Raw genomic sequence first — 19,376 nt, forward strand, 5'->3', positions numbered from 1 at the left:
GACTGCACGTCTGACAGAGATGAAAGAGGCTCTGCCTGCCAGGAGCCAGGAGAACACAGCAGGGCAGGACACCTCAGGATAATGTACTAGTTGGAAAGCACACTTACTAAAATTACTGCCTGAACAAGAGAAATTATGGTATGTTTGCCCTACATCCCCAGCCAGGTACTTCATCTGCCATCGTTTCCTGATCTATGTAGGTCTCCAAGCAGTCATTCTTTTGTATTAAAGCAACTTCAGTAAAATCAATGCTTTGCTACCATTCCTAAAACACTGGTGTAGGAGATGCAGTCTCTCACTTCAGCTCCCTGGGCTGGCCAGCCAGGGATGGAATTTCAAAGCAGTGTCAAAAGTGATCCTTGACATTTGAGCACTTGGGTAACTTCCTCAGGACAGAGTTCAGAAATCCAGCACAATAACCCTGCTGCATGTTGAGGCAAAAACCTGTTTATCAAGCACTGTTGAAAACCTGAACCAGAAGTAGTTTAGGAACAGATTTTGCTCAGATGTGGTTATTCCTATGACACTGAGAGAGAACGGGCAAAACAATCCCTCTGCCTGCCACAACTTGTCTGAAAGGGCACGTTTGCTCATCAGGAAGTGGCTTCTGCCAAGGAAGATGCTGCTGTGGTTGTGACTCTTCCTTTGGCATCAGAAAGAAGTTAAACCCACAAACAATTCCCTACCTGCCAGTTCCTTTGGCTCTTTTAAAAACATCTAGATTTCTGTAGGATGCTGAAAGGCAACCAAATCCTTCATGCATAACAGCTCTCCAGCCAGTAACAGGACACTTTATCTGTATCTATTCCTTACCTGCCTGCTGGAAGGACTGAGGCAGCAGCTGGTCCTTCAGCAGAAGCTGGACCCATGCTTTGATCCAGTCAAATAATCGGGATGCACACATGTGAACAGATTAGAAGCAGAACTTTCTGTTTCCTCACCAACATCCAGCTCTGGGCACGCTGACAATCACGTTGAAAAAGCTCTTAGAGGTGGTGTGTGTGTCTACTTAGACTAAACCAAAACTTTATAAACACCATGGTTAACTTTATTTTCAATACATATCCTCTGCTTTCAGCATATCTGTACAGTCATTTCAAGATTTGGAGAACTGCATACACCACTCTTCATGCTACAAAAAACCTGAAAGTGCTGGCTCAACTTTTGACTCCTATTGAAGCCCTAAATGCTACTTTATAAGTATGTATAAATGATATGCATTTCAGGATCTAGGAAAACTCCATCTTTTACAAAAATAACCTAGCAAAAGGGATGCAAAATACTTTGATCTGCAATCTGAGCATGAAACCACAGATGGAATCCATCTGCTGGCAGCAGAGCAGCAACACACTCTGCCAAGCAGCTTCTGCACAGAAATTGCCAGTCTCAAAATAATTCATCATTTACCACTCTGGCAGGGAAATCACATACTGTGAGAGAAAAAGTACCACACAAAAGACAACCAAAACCAAAGCACAGAGTCCAACTCAGCAGCATTTAATTGTACACCTGAAAAAAAGACAGCTTGGTTCAAGAGCCCCTTTGTGGTACAAAACTGTTTTGTCAGATGCAGGTAAAGCTTTGGTCAGAGCAGTAATAATTGGATGTACAGGTATTTATCAAACAGCTAACTTTAGAAATGTTTCTTTCCTGGAAATACAGCTATTGTGAGTTACTGAAACACCAGTGTTAACTGTGCATGTGAATTACTGAAAGTTCTTTCCCTATGAGGCTCAGCACACAAAGAGATTAAATACTGAAGCAGCCTCAGTGAACACCACCAGCAGAGGACAGAAACTCGGTGTGCTGCTGACCTGGCAGTTCTGGAGCTGCCCCTCAGTTGGAAACCAGGGGTCAGTACCTGCAAAAGGCTTTTACCAAGATGGAGCAAACAGGCTGTAAGAGCAAGAGGCTATTTCCATCCTATCAACATGAACCCAATGGGAAGGAAGCAGAACACGAGCTTCTATTTTGGTACAGTTTGGACATAGAATTGCAAAAGGCATGGCATTAACATCCAAAAAAGCCTCTTCAAACAAGTCAGGTGCTTTAATTTCTTTGGAAGTCACTTTACTATATATACACAGCAGTTTCTGCTTCATGATCAGCATTCCTCATACTAGAAATTTTGTGCTCTTATACTGTTCAACAGTAATTACAACACAGTAATAAATAGGAGGGGAAAAGCAGATTAGTTCTGTCAAAACAGACTAGTTTTTTTATCTACACTTACATTCCTAGTTCACAGCTGTTAAGTGATCCTGCTAACCCATGAAAGCTGTCCAAAGGAGCTGCAGGAATCTCTGAACAGCCTGTGCTCTTACAGAGACTTTGAGAGCTTTAAAAACATTCGACAGCCTCCCGTGGATCAGTGCTGAGAGGCTGTGGGGTTTCTCTGTGCACAGAATCAAAGCTGAGACAAACTGCAGGCAGTGGCATTCCAGCCTCCCACCCTCATTTCACAATGGGGCTCAGAACAAAAGGGAAAACACAGACCAACAAAGCAGCACAGGGTATGTTTTCTTTAGTGGGCTGTTGGCTGTTCTGAGTAGTGAGAGCTCTCCAGAACTGAGCCTTATTTTAGGGAATAAAGACATTAAACACACCATGCTAGTGCAGAGCTATTTAACATACATTAGAAGTCACCTCCACACTGATGTTGAGCAAATTAATTTACTTGAAGAATCAGATTATGTTCTTATTCTGTTAGTTTATTAGTGAGATCAGGTACTACCTTTACATTCAGAAGGAACCAAAAATTCAGACTGATTCACAAGAGCAAGCTGCTAATGAAAAGAGACACCAGCCACAGGCCAAATTCCCAGCAGAAGTCTGTTCAGAGCTTGATGTTAATTTTCCCATAGTAGGTGCAGTCCCCTCCAACACAGCATTCACACCTTGAATTATGGTTTTAGCTTTAGCACTATCTGAGATAACCTGTATGCAACTAGAAACGTTCTTGTATAAAAAGATGAAACCACAGAAATGAAGTTTTGGAGATGTCTTCATTACTCAAAAGATTCCCATTTCTCGTGTGGACACACTACTCAATTCTGTGGTCTTCAGAATACTTATTTTCTCCAAAATCATACAGTAGCTTCAAGTAATTCTGCAACTCATCTTCAGACTCATGGCAGGTTATTCTGTCGTGAAGTGGGTTTCAAAATTTCTTAAATATAGAAACTATTATTGTTTATTCCTTATTCTTTTTAAAGGGGTGGATCAGGGGCTCTAGGAAAAGGAGAAGAGCAGGGAAGGTGGCAACAGAGACAGGATTAGGTTATACAGACTGATAGCCAGTACGACTTTTTCTTCTTCCAATAAGATAAGATATAAAGACAAGAATGATAAGGAAGCCAAGTGCCATGCCCACTGCGATGGGAATAAGAAAGTTCAGGTCAGAATCAGCAGGGCATTCTTCAGCTGCAGAAGGAAGAAAGAAAAACAAACAAACAAAAAAAGCAAGGGAGAATAAATTAGTAAAGGAAATCAAGCATTAGAAACCAAAGCAAGCAAAGGGGATACAGAGGTTTTGGAGAACTGCAGAATACATCTCAAGGAAAATCAGTATTGAGTAAAGCATGGATTGAATTCTTTAGGCATATATATTACACACATAATTTGTATTGGTAATATACTGCTGATTTATAAGTTTAATTTCATATTCCTCTAGGGAGCAGTCCACTCAGATAAGAAATGTGAGGACAACACAGCAGTCTGAGCATGCACCAGCTGATCACACCCAGACTTCAACAGCCACACAAAAAGACACAGGTTTAGTACTGTCTTGTGCAAGTGACTTCACAAACCTGTAAAAGTCACCAGCACTTCTCTAGGTTCTAGACATGAGGAGGAGTAACAGACAGCAAACCAAGCAACAAGGTAGAAACTTACTGAAAAACACAAGAGATAATCAAGATACGTATGCCAAAAGCACTGAGCAGAAAAGATGGACTTTCTCTTTGGGTGGGTAACTATTTATTTTCAATCCACACACAAGGAAAAGGTTTATCAGGTTGAGCTGAGAACTATGCAGACCCTACCAAAATCAGCATAGGAGGGAAAAAAAAAAAGCACTATAGCATTGCAGTGGTTTTTAATATACAGGTTGTAAAGATTGTGATGAAATCCTTGCTGATACAAACACTTGTGCAAGGATTAGCAAATAACAGGGCTTGGCCTCCTTCCCATGTTTTACAGAGCAGAGTTTCACCTGTGCAGGGCCAAGAGATGTTCAGGGAGGTATCAGAGTCCCTGTGTGCTGCCTCAGCATGGGCAGGATGTTTGGCTTACAAGCTTTTAATACAGCAAAGCTCCTTGTGAGAGTTTTTTGCTTGAGTTTGTATCAGAGCAGAGTTCCTGCACACGCTCAACGTTGTATCAAAAGTCACCTCTGTTTTCAGTGAATATTTAAACAATTTGAGCCTCTAAGCTTGAAGTTAGATTCAGGCCACTGAATCCTGTCACTGCCCCTTCATGAAGGGTGACACAAAGCCTTGGGACAAAAGGAAAACACATCACAGGGAGGTTCAGCACCTGGAAACACCCAACTCAGACACTCTGACAGCACCTGCTGCTGAGTAGAGCAACATTTGGAAGGGAAAAATAGAGGAAAGAAAATCCCCATTTATACAGTGAATTATTTACAATACTCTGACTGCTGAGAAAGCATTTAAACATCTTAAAAAAAAGAGAACTGCACTCAATGTTTAGTCATCCTTGTTCACTGAAGATAAATGTACACAATTTAACCACTAGATGCCAGCTAATGGGTCATTAATACTAAACATTAATGGATTTGCCAAGGGTGAAAGGTGCCCAGCAGGCAGGGACAGGAATCCCCTTTCTCTCTTCTTTAAAGGAAGGAGATGGCTGCAACACCATCAGAACACAACAGTGTGACACACAAGGAATTACCAGCATTTAAAAAAAGGGCTTAAAGTTTCACACCAGGAACATTCCAACCACCTCTCCCTGGTTTGCCATCACACAGCTATCCAAGTATTGTTACCCTACAATGCTCAGAAGTTCAGAAGTGGCTTCAAATGCAGGAGGTGGTAACTTGCCATGACAAGCAGACTCCAGCAGCAACACCTTTCCCAGCATGTTGGGTTCAAGGTGTCTCCCATTCAAAATAACCAGAATTTTTGTGCCCATTTTTAGCCCCAGTATAAAAGCCACCTTCCCTTTCAACTCCAATTATGAGGTACAAGTGATAGGCCAACATTTTGTGGGTTTACTGGTATATGCTATACAATAGAGAACACTGTCGTAAATGTAAAAATTAAAAAAGAAAAAAAAAAGAGAAAAAAAGAGAAAAAAAAGAAGGGAAAAGGAAAAGAAGAAGGGAGAAGAAGGGAGAAGAAGGGAGAAGAAGGGAGAAGAAGGGAGAAGAAGGGAGAAGAAGGGAGAAGAAGGGAGAAGAAGGAAGAGGAGAAGAAGGGAGAAGAAGGGAGAAGAAGGGAGAAGAAGGGAAAGGGAGAAGAAGGGAGAAGAAGGGAGAAGAAGGGAGAAGAAGGGAGAAGAAGGGAGAAGAAGGGGAGAAGAAGGGAGAAGAAGGGAGAAGAAGGGAGAAGAAGGGAGAAGAAGGGAGAAGAAGGGAAAAAAAGAAAAAAGTGTACTTTGGCTGGAAAAGCTTCTTTTGAAGAGTACCAGCATGGCATCTTTAAGCAGAAAGATCAGAAATCTTGGTATCCTGGAGCACAATTTTAATATGTAGTAAACTCTACATAAGGCACAGTCAGTAGTAATGAAAAAAACCCCTGCAGTCTTCAACAGACTATACACATGAATATGGAATATCCACAAGCACATACAAATTAAATGCTGTTTTCACAGACCAGACCAGAACTATTTTTATTCTCATAAAGCCACTGCAAGTATTTAATATTCTGAAATCAAAAGTGTTGTGTTTTGGAAGCACTTAATTCATGAATTTATTATGATGGGAGAACATTTTTGCATTGTTTTTGCATTGTTAGATTCCAACATAAACCACAACACATAACCAGGTTTGTTTACAAACTCTTTGCCTGACTGCAAAGCAATCCATCTTTGGAGCTCAGATTTAGTTGTGGGGCTTTTATAATAAACTTTCTCATTTTAAAACTGCTTGCATGGAGCATTACAGTACTTCTGGTAACCAACAAAGTAAGCCACTAAGTACAAGGACAACTAATCCTCCCAAAGCTGCTCCTGCTGCTATGGGTACAAGTTGTCCACCTCTGGGCTACAGCCTTCAGATAACTAGAAAAAGGGCAAAAGTCTGAAAAAGAAATGCATTTAAGTGGAAATATTTAGCACCCTAATCTCCATCTAATTATTTAAAGCAGTTAAGCCTTTCCTCAACAGGGCATCTGTCAGCCAGCCAGCCACAAAAGCCTGACCTCCTCCTTCTCCCCAAAATAAAGCATCAGGAGTTCCTGTGCCCAAACACCACGACTAACAGACTCATAAGTCATGAAACACTTTCCTGAAAAGCATGTGTTTGCATATGACTGGAGATGATCATTGCACAGCACAAAGTTCAGTCTTCCAGTGTCTGGATACTCACTGTAAGTCTGTAGGAGAGACAACACTGCTGGAGACAGAACTGGAGTAAAAAAAAAGTAATGCTTTGACCAAAATGAAAAGAAAAAAGTCTTTACACTCATTACAGGACAGCAGTAGCTCCTCCTTGTTCAGAGTTCTGTCAGACTCCTGACTTGTACTGATAATTTGATGGCAATTTGATGCCTGCAGTCCTGTTGTAGTTTAAATTCAGTTTGACTCATTTACCTCCTTAGGAACTCCACCATTAAGCTCTTTAAATGAGCTTATTGTTTGAGTTTTTCTTCACATTAAAAAAAACAACTTCAGCTTACACTCCAGAAAGGTGCAAACATCATCTGGACTTTGTGTAAGAAGCAAGCAAGCAGCTTTAACATAATGAATATACAAGCAGTGCAGGCTAAATCAAACAGAAAGGGTGTAGGATCAGACTGCACTTTCCCCTCTTGGTCTGTGAACACAGAGCTCACAAGACAGACCAGAAGGAGGGGTGAGGGGTTGGTGTCTCCCCTGATGCAGAATCAGGTTTGTAGCAGCAGTTACCGAGCAGGATCAGCAGAGCTCCCACCGCAGAGGGCGCAGCTACCACCCCGTTCCTCAGAGGCTCTGGCACTTCAGTGCAGAACCCAATCTCATCTCCCAGGCTGCCTGCAAGAAGAAACTCAAGTGCTGGGCACCCATTTCAGCTGGCCAGCAACATCAGTCACAAAACCACCGCGTCTGGGTGGGGCTACAATTGACAAACAAAAGTTTGGAAGGAACTTTATCATAATTAGAAAGTGTTTCAAATAGTTCCCAAGCTGTTTGCTGCTACTGGATCCCACCCCAGCAAGCTCCAGAATGTGCTGCAAAACCAACATGAACAGACAGACAAAGGGCTCTTCAGGGATCACCTTTACCAGCTGTGCAGCTGACTCTCAAACACAGACTGTGACTGAAGTTGACCTTCCTCATTTAGTTTATTTTCTTTTCAAAAAGACAGTACAAGATGTCTGATTTTCAAATCAGTTAAAAAATGTGAACGAGTTTCCTTAAGAAATAGAACAATCTTTATTATTTAGAGCACATGTTGAACAGGGTGACAGTTCCCTACAGAGCAATACATACAGGAAAACTAGTGGTTTTATAAGAACAGGCAGTCCAGGTGAAACTGGATGTTTTTTGAACCAGTTATCTGCACATCAGTCTAGGAGTACGTTAATTACTGAGCCAATGCATTTGCAAATGAAGATTAAATTGCAGGTTTTTGCAAAGATACTTCTGTTATTCTGGAATTTTGGGGGCAGTTTGCACTGATCTTCTTGGAAACTGTGCACACTTCAAAAATGTACAAGGCCAGATGAATGCAGTGTGGTAACTACTCCTGAAGAGAAATGCACATATAACTGGTGCCACTGAACATCAGTCACAAAAATGCTAAAAATCTTTATCAACTTCTGCATTTGAGAATATATTAATATGAAAGTCATTAGAACTACTTTTTTTTTTCTCTTAATTAAAATGGAAAATCTTGAAGACTGTTTCAGAATTAAACTTAGAGCAGTTTCCCACTTTCATTAAAATGGATTTCAGTAACTGATGCAAAATTCAAGCTGCAGAGTACAAGCTATGGTTAAGCATATTCCACTCATACTTGCTTCCTTGGCTAGTGTCAAGAATAAACTGGTTTTACCCCAAAAAAATGACTGAAAGAAGTGTGTTGTGTGATCTGTATACAAACATGCCACAGACATCTCTACAACCCTAGAAAACACTAGTAAAACACTAAATCAGCTTTGATGCAGGCTAAACTCATTTTAAAGGGGGAGAAAACGTTATGTTCATTAAATAATGAGTTTTAGGCAGCTCATAGTATGACATATGCAAAAAAGCCACACTTACCTAAAAGTCTAAAAGACTTGGGTTGTTTTCTGTTTTTTTTCCCATGCAGTAAAATCTATGTATTACAGCACATGGAGGCCAGAGATAAGTCGTGCAGCAAGGGTTAGTCTCTACAGAGCTGCAGTTTGAGAACAGTCCAGTTGCACTGCATTTTTTAAGCTAGTTATCCTTTCCATAAAGCAAGGGAAAAAAGAGGTGTTTGTGGGTCTATCTCGGACTTGGCTTTTGCATTCTTAACATTAGTAAATGGTACACAGCAAAACAATCCAACACAAAGTACATTAAACATTCAGAATGCCAATGGCAGGCAGTTATAATGTGAGTTTTGATTGGCAGAGAACCATTCAAGATGGAAGATTTAAAGACAGCTCAAGCTGCAGCAGCAGATACTGGCTCATTAAATGAAAGCATCTTTAAACAATGGTCATTCAAAGCAACAAGACAGACCAGTTCTGTGCAGAGTATGATATATAAAGTTAAGTGCACTTTAAAGTTCTGGAATACTTAGAAAGGTTTTTCCCTTTAAACCGATGCCAACGAAAAAGCTTGAATTAATTTAGCAGAACTCTGCCCCAGTTGAGTATTTTAGATGATTGCCAAGGTATAATAAATGATGAAGAATCCAGTGCCTAACAGTAAATTATTATTTTTATTAATGCATTTGGAAGCAGCACTGAAGTCTTCCTATATATCCACCATTTGACAAATATAGGTTACCCATTTTGTTTGTACAGAGAGGGCATAGGAATGGCTCCTGAAACTACACCAAGGCAGGAGTAAACTACTCAGCTTCTCTGGAACTAAGTAAGTTACTGCTGCCACTTCAAAAGATCACTTAGTCACCAGCCTGAAGTTCAGTTCCATGAAAAGCAAAGTTGTTACCAGGCACTATACAATCCTTGTGAAGTTCTGTACAAAGTCAACACAGTGACTAATGCTGCCAGCTTAACCCACAATTATGACAACTAAAGTATGCAGAGGAGAGAAGCAAGTACAAATTCCATGCTATACTGGGAGTTGCCCAATGCACATCAGTTTAGAATACGTTCTTGTTTCAGGCTACAATTTGTAAAAAGCAGAAGTAAAACCTGAACGCTTTAGGATTTTTGCAAGATAAAATCCTTAGCCTAGCAATTGATCCAAAATTTCACATCTTCAAAACAGCTATGAAGCCCCACATCGTCGTCTTAGAGCAGGAAAACTAAAAATGTAGTTCTGCTTCATCTGAGAGCAACTTCTCTCTTTGTTTCTCAACTCCAATTGGCTGTGGCTACTAATTACTCCTAAGTTTTGGGTCTTTTTTGGACTTCAGAACTTGCACTTGCTTTGTTTAGAGTGAAATCAGAACAGGAACCACCTTTAGATTCACAAAGTTTGATATCCAGCATAGCTTTTTCTTCTGCCAATTATGTAAGCAACCACTATAATGGCAATCAAGCCAGCAAGTGCAGCACCAACTACAATGGGGATTAGAATGCTGTCATCATCCAGCGAACACTCATGGGCTGTGGGTGAGAAAAAGGTTGCAACAAGGAATAAATAAAGACAGAACACTTGCCAAACGTGGTATAAAAATCTGTTTTCCTTAATATGAAGGTCTTAAAAATTCAAGTATTACATCTTTAGACAGTGAGAGATCTGCAGAGGTCTCATGGGGACACCCAGCATATATAAAGCACTAAAATCATTAGAGAAGTTTGATAACCATAAGGAAGTGCCCCTGGTGCATGAGTTTTCACATGCACAAGTGCTGTACTAGACAAGGGAGCAACCATTCTAATTTTAAGACAGAATCAGGCTTATCTATTTCATGCTTAATGCAAGTCTGGTGCTTTTACTCATTTAGAATAAAGTAATCTAGATTTGATGTCAAGAACCTACCCAGAATGGAGACCTGTTACAGAAAGATTAAATAACTAACTTGTAGAAGATGGAACTTTGCTGCAACTTTGCTGCACCCAATCTATTTGCCTAGTGTAACAAGACTGTGCTGCAAGTGTTATCATTAAGGACAAAGATCAGGTGTACTACAGATTAAGATTGAGGTCATTGAAGCCATTCCAGCCCCCAGACAAGACCAGGATAATGCAGCAAACCAACATTTCACAATCTTTCTTTAGTCTGGATATTCAAGACTGATTCTGAAAGAACCTCTGCCAATTAATTTTTCCCCATTTCACACCCATTCGTTAATAGAAGTGGCAGTAAAAAGAAACTAAGCACCTAACAGAATTATCAAAGTCCATCTGTCCTGTTTTCTTGTATATTCAAGCTACAAAAAGCTGTTTGTCACAACGATGTCAGGTAAATTCTAATGTAATCTGCAAGGTAATGCTTAAGCCCCTCTTTGGTGTTTCTAGCTCCTTCAAGTTTGATGAAGAAGAACCAGCATACCCAGCAGACATTTTCTAAGTGAGAACAAATCTTTCCTTGAACTTGAAGGTCAGTCTCAGCAAAATGTAACAAGAGCTTCAAAAATGTAAGTGCTTGTGCCCAACACTGGTGCTCTTTTATCAAGTAACAATTCTGCAGGCATGGCAAGAACTAACATAAAAAGAACACTTACCTGTAGAGAATTTATTTGCTTTCACAAGGAAAGGCTGAATCCATAGATTAAAAGTATGTATTTGCAGATCTTCATTAACCTCAAGAGTTTGCTCGTTTCGGCACATGTAAGAGTTACCCAGGAGAGCATCCCACTGGCTGAAATTGTTGTTATTTCCACTGAAAATGACTAAACAAAAGGGAAAAAAGAAAAGGAAATGTGCACACCCACCTTAAATGCAGTAGTAAATGCTAATACAATTGTTAAGACTAAAGAGCTGAATCTAGAAGGACAAATTTTTTAACACTGACTTCTCTGAACACCGAGGGAGTCTGAGGTGTGACTGATCTGCCTCAACCAGAGAAGTCAGGCACTGAGGTTCTTGCAGTACTTAGTAGTAACCCATTCTCCAGACAGACATGGCATCAGGCTTGTACCTCCCCTCATCCCAGCATCTCAGAGCTGGGAGCATCTTAGCTTTAGTGCCCTTTTAACTGCAGGAATCTTGACAAGCAACTTGGAAAAAAAACATTTTTCTTTGGAAAAAAATATGCATTAGGTTTTGAAAGACTGGTGCTTTTACCCACTGGGAATTAAGCAGAAGTGGTTGAAAGGTAGAGCAGCATCTTCAATCAAACAGCTGACTTAGGAAAAAAACCCTACTTCAAAGTTGGTAGAACTGTATTTCACATCTCAAAAATTATGTTGCTGAAATTAGTCAAAATAAGTTCTCTCAATTTATGTATCTTTATCACAAAGTCAGAGACCCCTTTAGCAGAAGTTTCAGCAAAAGAGAATGTTCCCACACTACTGTTTAAGCTAACCCTTTACCACCATTTCTATTTATTACTTCTGTAGGAAGCAAGCAGCAAGCATGAACAGCACTGAAAAAAAGTCAGAAGTATTCTATAGAGACATTGAATAAAAACTTGTATTTGTTTTAAGGAAGATACTATTTCTTACCAGAACCATTCAGACTGTTGAGCAGTGTAACGTTCACCTCTTTCAGATAAAATTTTTGTACACTTGCACTTTCATTTTTCTGTTTAAGAAGCAAGAACAAACTGTCAGTGTGCAACTCTGCATTTTTAATAACACTTTCCCAAGGCTAAACACATTCATGACTCTTACACTTTCCACAACTTTAACCCAATTCTCCAATTGTCAGATAGCCACTTCTCCTTCTCATACAGCCTAACACCAACAAGTGACAGAAGGGTTTTACTATGAGTGATCACCATAAAGTGATTCACTGTTAGAGTGGAAACTTAGTTTAAAACAAAAGAAGTCACTTACAACAGCAAACATGAAAGCAATCAGCGTGCTGTTCCCATCATTTAATTTCAGAGTAGCTGTTGTGTTGCCACAGGTACCATCTGCACTGGTTGTCTTTGGATTGATGTTGATCAGATGAGGCTGAAACACAGACACACCACGTCAAGGACATTCAGCTGCCAACAGGAACACCCTGTGTCAGTCAGAGGCAGTGTCAGGCTGGAAGATCTTGTCATGAAGATGAAAGCAGAAGACTGAGGCTGGCTACTACTGAACCAAGGCTTCGTGGGTCAGCACACATGCTGGTGAGACAGAAGCTAACAAATTGCCCAGTGAAGTCAGATTTTGTTGACCCAATACAACAGGTCAGTTCTGGCTCCCTCTGTGGGGACAGACAGTATTCTGCAGGGACCAACAGCCTTAAAAGCTAAGGAAGTTCTGGGCTTTTCATGACTGCAGTATCACAGAATTACTGAGGCTGGAAAAGACCTCTGAGATCATCAAGTCCAGACTATCACCTAACACTACCACATCAGCTAGACCATGGCACTAAGTGCCTCATCCAGCCTTTCCTTAAACACCTCAAGGGATGGTGACTCCACCACTTCTCTAGCAGTCCATTCCAATGCCTGATCATCCTCCCCATGAGGAAGTGCTTCCTGATATCCAACCTAAACCTCCCCTGGTGCAGCTTCAGGACATGCCCTCTTGTCCTCTCACTAATTACCTGGGAGAAGAGACCAACCCCCACCTGACTATAAACTCCCTTCAGGCAGTTGTAGAGAGTGATAAGGTACTCCGGGGTCTCCTCCAGGCTAAACAACCCCAGCTCCCTCAGCCTCTCCTTGTAGGATTTTCTCTGGTCCCTTCACAGATCCATTGCTTTCCTCTGGACCCACTCCAGCACCTCAATATCCTTCTGGAACTGATGGGCCCAGAACTGGACACAGTATTTGAGGTGAGGCCTCACCAGTGCTGAGTACATGGGAGAATCACATCCCTAGTTCTGCTGGCCACACTGTTCCCGATCCAGGCCAGGAAGCCAGTGGCCTTTAGGGCCACCTGGGCACACTGCTGGCTCATGTTCAACCATTGTCAACCAGTACTCCCAGTTCCCTCTCTGCCAGGCTGCTCTCCAGCCATTCTTCCCCCAGTCTGTAGTTCTGCATGGAGTTACTGTGGCCAAAGTGTTGGACCCTGCACCTGGTCCTGTTGAACTTCAAACAATTGGCCTCAGCACCCTGACCCAGCCTGTCCTGGTCCCTCTCCAGCATCTTCCTACCCTCTGGCAGATCGACACTACCCCAGTTTGGTGTCATCCATGAATTTACTAAGGGTATACTCAATCCCTTCATCCAGGTCATCAAAAAAGATGTTGAATAGGACTGGGCCCAGTGCTGATCCCTGGGGGGCACCACTGGTCACTGGACACCAACTGGATGCAGCACCATGATACTCCTAGTACTCCCAGTAAGGAGTTACACTGAATCCTTGCAAGATTTTGAAGTTAACTCTTATGCCGTAACACTGTTCTGATGTCAGGGGGTGCTATGGAAAGTACTCAGCAGCTCCAGACAGCCAGCAGTGTACAAAGCAGATACCCTGACTCACACTTTACACCAAGTAACCACAGGAACCTTTCTATTCTTCTAAAATAGAAGGGAAGCACCTTGTCTTGGGAAACATTCAGCTGCAGCCCCACAGTAGCCAGAAGACACGTTGTATTTCCACTCTTAAGGGAATAGTTTCCTGTAACTGGATTCTCCACAGGCTTGGGAGGAGTGGTTGGAGCAGGTGATACAGTGGTGGCAGTAGTTACATTGGCACTAGTAGGTGGAACAGTAGGTCCAGGAGTAGGCATATCAGCTTGACATATAGTCTCTGAAAAAAAATTAAAAAATTAACACATTTCAGTGCTGAAATGTTGTTTGTCTTTATGATCCAGAGGTAAGTTCAATCAGATAACAACTCCTCTCTTGAAATTTAGGTTCACTTGGGAGTCTGTTCAACACTGAGTCAGAACTTGGCACTATGGCACAGTATTCCAATTTACAGCTACCATCTATTCTCAGAAATTCTGTAATGCCCACAGTTTTAAATCCATGTAGCACATGCAGTACTACTTACCTTCAACACACAGAAGTGAAACATGTGGACAAAGATAGTTAAGTGGATATAATAGTGTCATATGCATTTGCTGTAGAAAAAGTAAGGAATCCTATTAGGTGGAATGCTGCTGGATGATGTGCTCATCTCTTGGGCAGTGGAGCTATGAGATGGGACAACAGGCCTGGGGCTATTTAACTGAAAAAGTGGAGGCTACCACTGAAAATGGAAGGCAGTCAAGTTAGAAAACTTGCAATTTTATAGTCAGCAACAGAAGATCTGAAATGCTTATCTTCAATCCCTCAATTACTGGAACACACACATTATTAGATTACCACTTTGGCATGGAAACAATCGATGCTACTAGATACAAGTTAATCTGTTCTAGTCCTCTGTTTTTCCAGGAACAAGGAAAGATGTGCTATAGGATATTTACACAAACATCATTCAACACTGCACATCTTAGAACTGGTGGATTTTTTATTACAGGACTTTATTCCCTACACTAAGATAGGATACAACAAAAAGCCCGTTCACAAACTGAAATGCTCACCTTTTTTACCAATTGTGCCATTCTGAACAAAAGGCTGCACAGTAACATTCCAGAAAATCTGTGTGACATTTCCTGTTTGAACACTGTCAGTACTGTGGCACACGAAGACATTACCCAGCTGAACTGGCCTGATAGTATCATTTACAACAACAGTAATTGGTCCTACAAAAAAGCACAAACATTTTCATGCCTTATGAACTACAAGAACATTTATAAGGATCATTAGGTTTTATGTAATTCTATAAGAGAAAGAGAAAGGAATTAAACAATCCCAACCCCTCTTGAAGGCTTTAACTACTTGTCCTGACCTCAAGTGCAGAGCACTGCAGAGAAGTCACAAAGCTTCCAGAACTAGACAAGCCATTAAAAAGGTGAATCCTTTAACTTTTCATTTAAGGAAAAAAAATCCTATTATAGGTAGGTATTAGCACGCAGAAAGCTTAAAACTTTATTGCTTAGCTAGGTGGAAGGTCAAGTAATGCATGCTAAAATGAACCTTCCATATGCCTGCTGTCCACTAGCAGCACCTCAGTGACCAAAGCTGTTAACCCCCCCCTTCTGTCCCACTTAAAGGGATTACAGGTTCAGTGAAGCTGACAAGTCTGTATCCTTACCCAGCAGGCAGCTATGATGAACAAACAGCCAGGATATGGCACAGAAGTCATTTAGATATATTAGTAGTGCTAACTTCGTAAAAGCAAGCCAAGACATGTGAGATCTGACACTTGTGTGACTGTCCTGCAAGGAGGACTCTGCACTGAAGGTTACCTTTTCTTTTAGCATCAGGAAACACAGCAGTGTCGTTGGTGTTGTAGGTAAAGGTGACAACGTCACCCTGCCAAGTTGCATTGGTCTTGGTGAAACTGTTGCTCCAGGAGTGACCGTTTCCAAACTGCACTGCCAGAAGGGCAGCACGTCTGTCACTGCCACAGACACTTCCATTGTGTGTCACGACGGATGGCACATTCAAGGTTGTGTTTTTCTAGAAGAAAAGGGGGATTTTAAAGGTTTTGAGACGCAGCAGTTCCTCCCCATGACAATGCTAAAAAACTGCTGGAGTTAGAGGGATCCTAGCACAAGAGTAGCGGGACTGTTTTAGGTTATTCTACAGAATTATGAATTTAGGGTATTACAGAATTATCATACCAGAGTCAAGCACAAATCTAACTTGGCTGTAAATCCTCACCATGCTGAGCTGCAGTTTAGATTTACTCTTTAGGGTAAGAACATGAATACACTGATAGACAAAACCCACAAAGTTTGACCAGTATGCCGTTCAAGGAAGTGCAACAGGCCACTTTCAGTTACTGGTATTATTAACTAAAAACAAATGCTTTGTTTTTAAACGAATGTTTAGGAATACTTTTAACACCTGCCTCAGTAAAAACAACAACAACAACAACAAAAGTAAAACCACCAAACACCCTAGGTAAAAAAGAGAATACTTAAGCTTTTACCCAGGAGGAAATACAGTTCTCAAAAGTTACAGCCAAATACTTACATAATCACTACTGTTTGTTTCATATTTTATCAAGAATTTCATCATCCATTTTGCATACAGGCACGTGGCATTAGAGGAATCCTTTAGCTCTATTTCCACTGCATAGGACTGGAAAAAACCTATAAGATACAATTACTAGCTATTAAGACATTGCTTTTACTTAATTTTCTAGAACCTCTGCAGAGGACAGCTCATTACAAAGCAGAAAATTATTTCAGAGACTCATTTCAGTACCTTGCCAGGTCCTGAGAGAGAAGCTTGGTTTCTAAAAAAGTATTAAAACTGGGAAGCACACCATGAAGTTCTCATTGCTGCATAAAAATTAGGATAATGTTTCATCATCTATTGACCTAACAAAGACTAATACCAACATAAACATCAGCTTTCTGGTGACAGACTAAACTCAGGTGCTCGAAGACAGCCTTTAAACAGTGTATGCCTTGTAGACCAGGGTCTTCCTATCGTGTTTCCTCAGTGCTACAACACAAGTTGACCTCTAAGAGATGAGACCAGGGTTCCTTCATGGCGCTTCCACAATTTCTGCCTCAAAAGACACGGATGCTGAATTCCCTTTACGTTTTTTTTTTTATTATTATCTTTTTTGGTAACTTTTTGCAGCCGTTGGATTTTTAACCCAGTTCCCCCTCCCAGTCAGTTTCTGACCAGCACTTGTGACCGCTGACCCCCCAGCTCCGAGCTGGCCGCGGGCGAGCAGCGCTGCCCAGACCCGCCGGGGCAAGCAGCCAAAGGCCCCGCGGGCCCGTTCGGGTGGGCAACCGGGGCCGTGAGGCCCTCACCTCCGCCACACGCCTGTCCCACCCCTCACCAACCACCCACAAGGTCCCGCCAGGACCCCCGCAGCCCTCCCGGAGTGCTGGCAGCGCGGCGAGGGGGGGTGGGGACAGCGGCGGGGCCGGAGCGGGGCCCAACCCGGGGACAGCCGCCCCGGGGCTGAGGCGGCCGCAGGCCCCGGCAGCGCGCGCCCCACCCCCGCGCGCCCCACCGCCGCGTCACGTGCGCGACCGGGCTTGGCGGAACGGGGGGGGAGGCATAAGAGGGGGGGCTGTTTTCCACACACACCCCCCCCGCCCCATCCCAGGCCCGGTACCCGCCCGGTACCGGAGGCCGGCGCGCTTACCGGAGCTGGCGATCATGATGAGGAGGAGGAGGGTGCGCGGCTTCATGCTGCCGGTGGTGTGCGGGGCGGCAGCGAGGGGCGAGCGGGCGCGGCGAGGCGAGCGGGCGCTGTGGCGGCCGGGCCAGCGGTCATGTGAGGGGCGGGGCGGGGCCGCCCGCACGCCGCCAATCCCCGCGCCGGGGCCTCGATTCGATGGATCGCGGACAGCGAGAGCGGGGCGCGGCGCCTCGGGCGGGCGGGAGGGAGGGCGGATGTGCGGACGAGCCGGGATCGGGAATCGGGATCGGTCCGTCCCTGCCCTGTGCGGCTACCACGGGGCTCGGTAGGAGCAGGGTCTCGGCTTCGGCCCTCGGCGGGTTCTGCTGCTGCTGCTGTGGCTGGGGAAGAGAAAACTGAGGGTAGATGTGAGTTCGCAGGGTGACGGAGTCACAGACCGGGCTGTGTCGAAGAGACCTCGAAGCTCATCCAGTTCCAACCCCCCTGCATGGGCAGGGACACCTCCCACCAGCCCAGGCTGCTCCCTGCCCCATCCAACCTGGACCCGAACACTGCCAGGGATGGGGCAGCCACAGCTTCCCCGGGCTGTGTCTCGGCAGCCTCACAGTCAGGAATTTCTTCCTCATGTCTCACCTACCTTTCCCCTTTCCAGGTCAAAGCCATTACCCCTTGTACTCATATGAGATGAGTACAGAGGCTTTGACTGAAAAAAAAAAAAAAAAAAAAAGGTGTTGTTCACTATTTACAATAAACAGCGAGGGGTTGGAACGGGCTACGGTGACTTCAACACCCGGGGCAGCCGTGAGGAGATGCAGGAGTTCTGGGGTTGCCATCCCAGGATCTGCTCCGGGGACAGGGTGGCCTGAGCTGTCCCATCCCTGCAGGAGGACACGGCTGTCACTGTCACATCCTCCTAGGTCACCCAGGGCCAAACACTCGGGTTCTGTAGGGGCTGCTCCGCCGTGACCGGGCAGAAACCTTCCCAGTATTGGCCTCTGGAACACGGGGAAGGGGTTGGCTGATGCTGGAGTGCAAAACATGGGGCAGAAAATAGGTTGGGGAAAGCATCTGCCTGGTGTTAATGTGAGAGAAAAAAGCCAACGGGGGTGTGTGAGTGTGAGGGGGAGAGGATGGGAGTGGACAAGAAACCTGGTGGGTTTGAGGCTGGAAGGAGTTATGAAAAGAAAGGCTTGGGAAGAGAAGGGAGTTGGGGAAGAAGAGATTGGGTCTGGGAGAAAGTAAGGAAAATGGCAGGAAGGAGGAGGCAGGAGCTCTAGGCTCAGAGAGGAGAGGCCTTCCCGGAATGGAGTATTCCTGTGGGAGACCTGCAAATAGTATTTTGAATCATCAGGGACTAAGAGACATGCCCAGTCACTGGGGAAGAAAAAGGTATGAAGAAGACAATAAAACACATTGACCCGATACAGTAAGACAGTGGGAGTGCAGATGGTGTTGGTAGGAAAGCTGTTAAGAAGCCCTGTGGAAGTTAAACAGTGCAATTTATGATCAAATGTCAGTTAAATACTTTTGGATGTATACTTGCAATACCCTACTTTTCCAAAGTAACTAAACCTGTCAAGTCAGGATGGCCTCTGAAACCAATGCATCATACACACAGATGCTTGGGTGGTCAGACGCGTTCACTGCTTCCATGTGTTAATTTTTGTGCTTCATAACTGCACCTAGAACTGACTAACCATGTGTACTACATACCTGCAAATGCATGTCTAAGCATCATTGTTTGTGAATATCAAAATTCATGTAGCTTCAAAATGCTTAAAATATATATGTATTTTTTACTTAGACTTTGTGCTTCGTTTACTGAAAACCT

General features: G+C 43.2%; 1 protein-coding gene across 1 annotated transcript; it reads right to left on the bottom strand.

Annotated features, from left to right (window-relative positions):
- Positions 1-7,575: 7,575 nt before the first annotated feature.
- Positions 7,576-17,974, bottom strand: LAMP2 (lysosomal associated membrane protein 2). The gene is made up of 9 exons (XM_030448849.1): positions 17,549-17,974; positions 16,411-16,529; positions 15,678-15,891; positions 14,910-15,071; positions 13,920-14,131; positions 12,272-12,391; positions 11,939-12,017; positions 10,997-11,164; positions 7,576-9,935 (listed from the first exon to the last, which is right to left on the bottom strand). The coding sequence occupies exons 1-9, from the start codon at positions 17,592-17,594 to the stop codon at positions 9,796-9,798; spliced, it is 1,260 nt and encodes a 419-aa protein (XP_030304709.1). The 5' UTR covers positions 17,595-17,974; the 3' UTR covers positions 7,576-9,795.
- Positions 17,975-19,376: the final 1,402 nt, after the last annotated feature.

Source organism: Calypte anna, chromosome 4, assembly GCF_003957555.1.
Source record: "Calypte anna isolate BGI_N300 chromosome 4, bCalAnn1_v1.p, whole genome shotgun sequence".
In the NCBI taxonomy this organism is placed as follows: domain Eukaryota; kingdom Metazoa; phylum Chordata; class Aves; order Apodiformes; family Trochilidae; genus Calypte; species Calypte anna.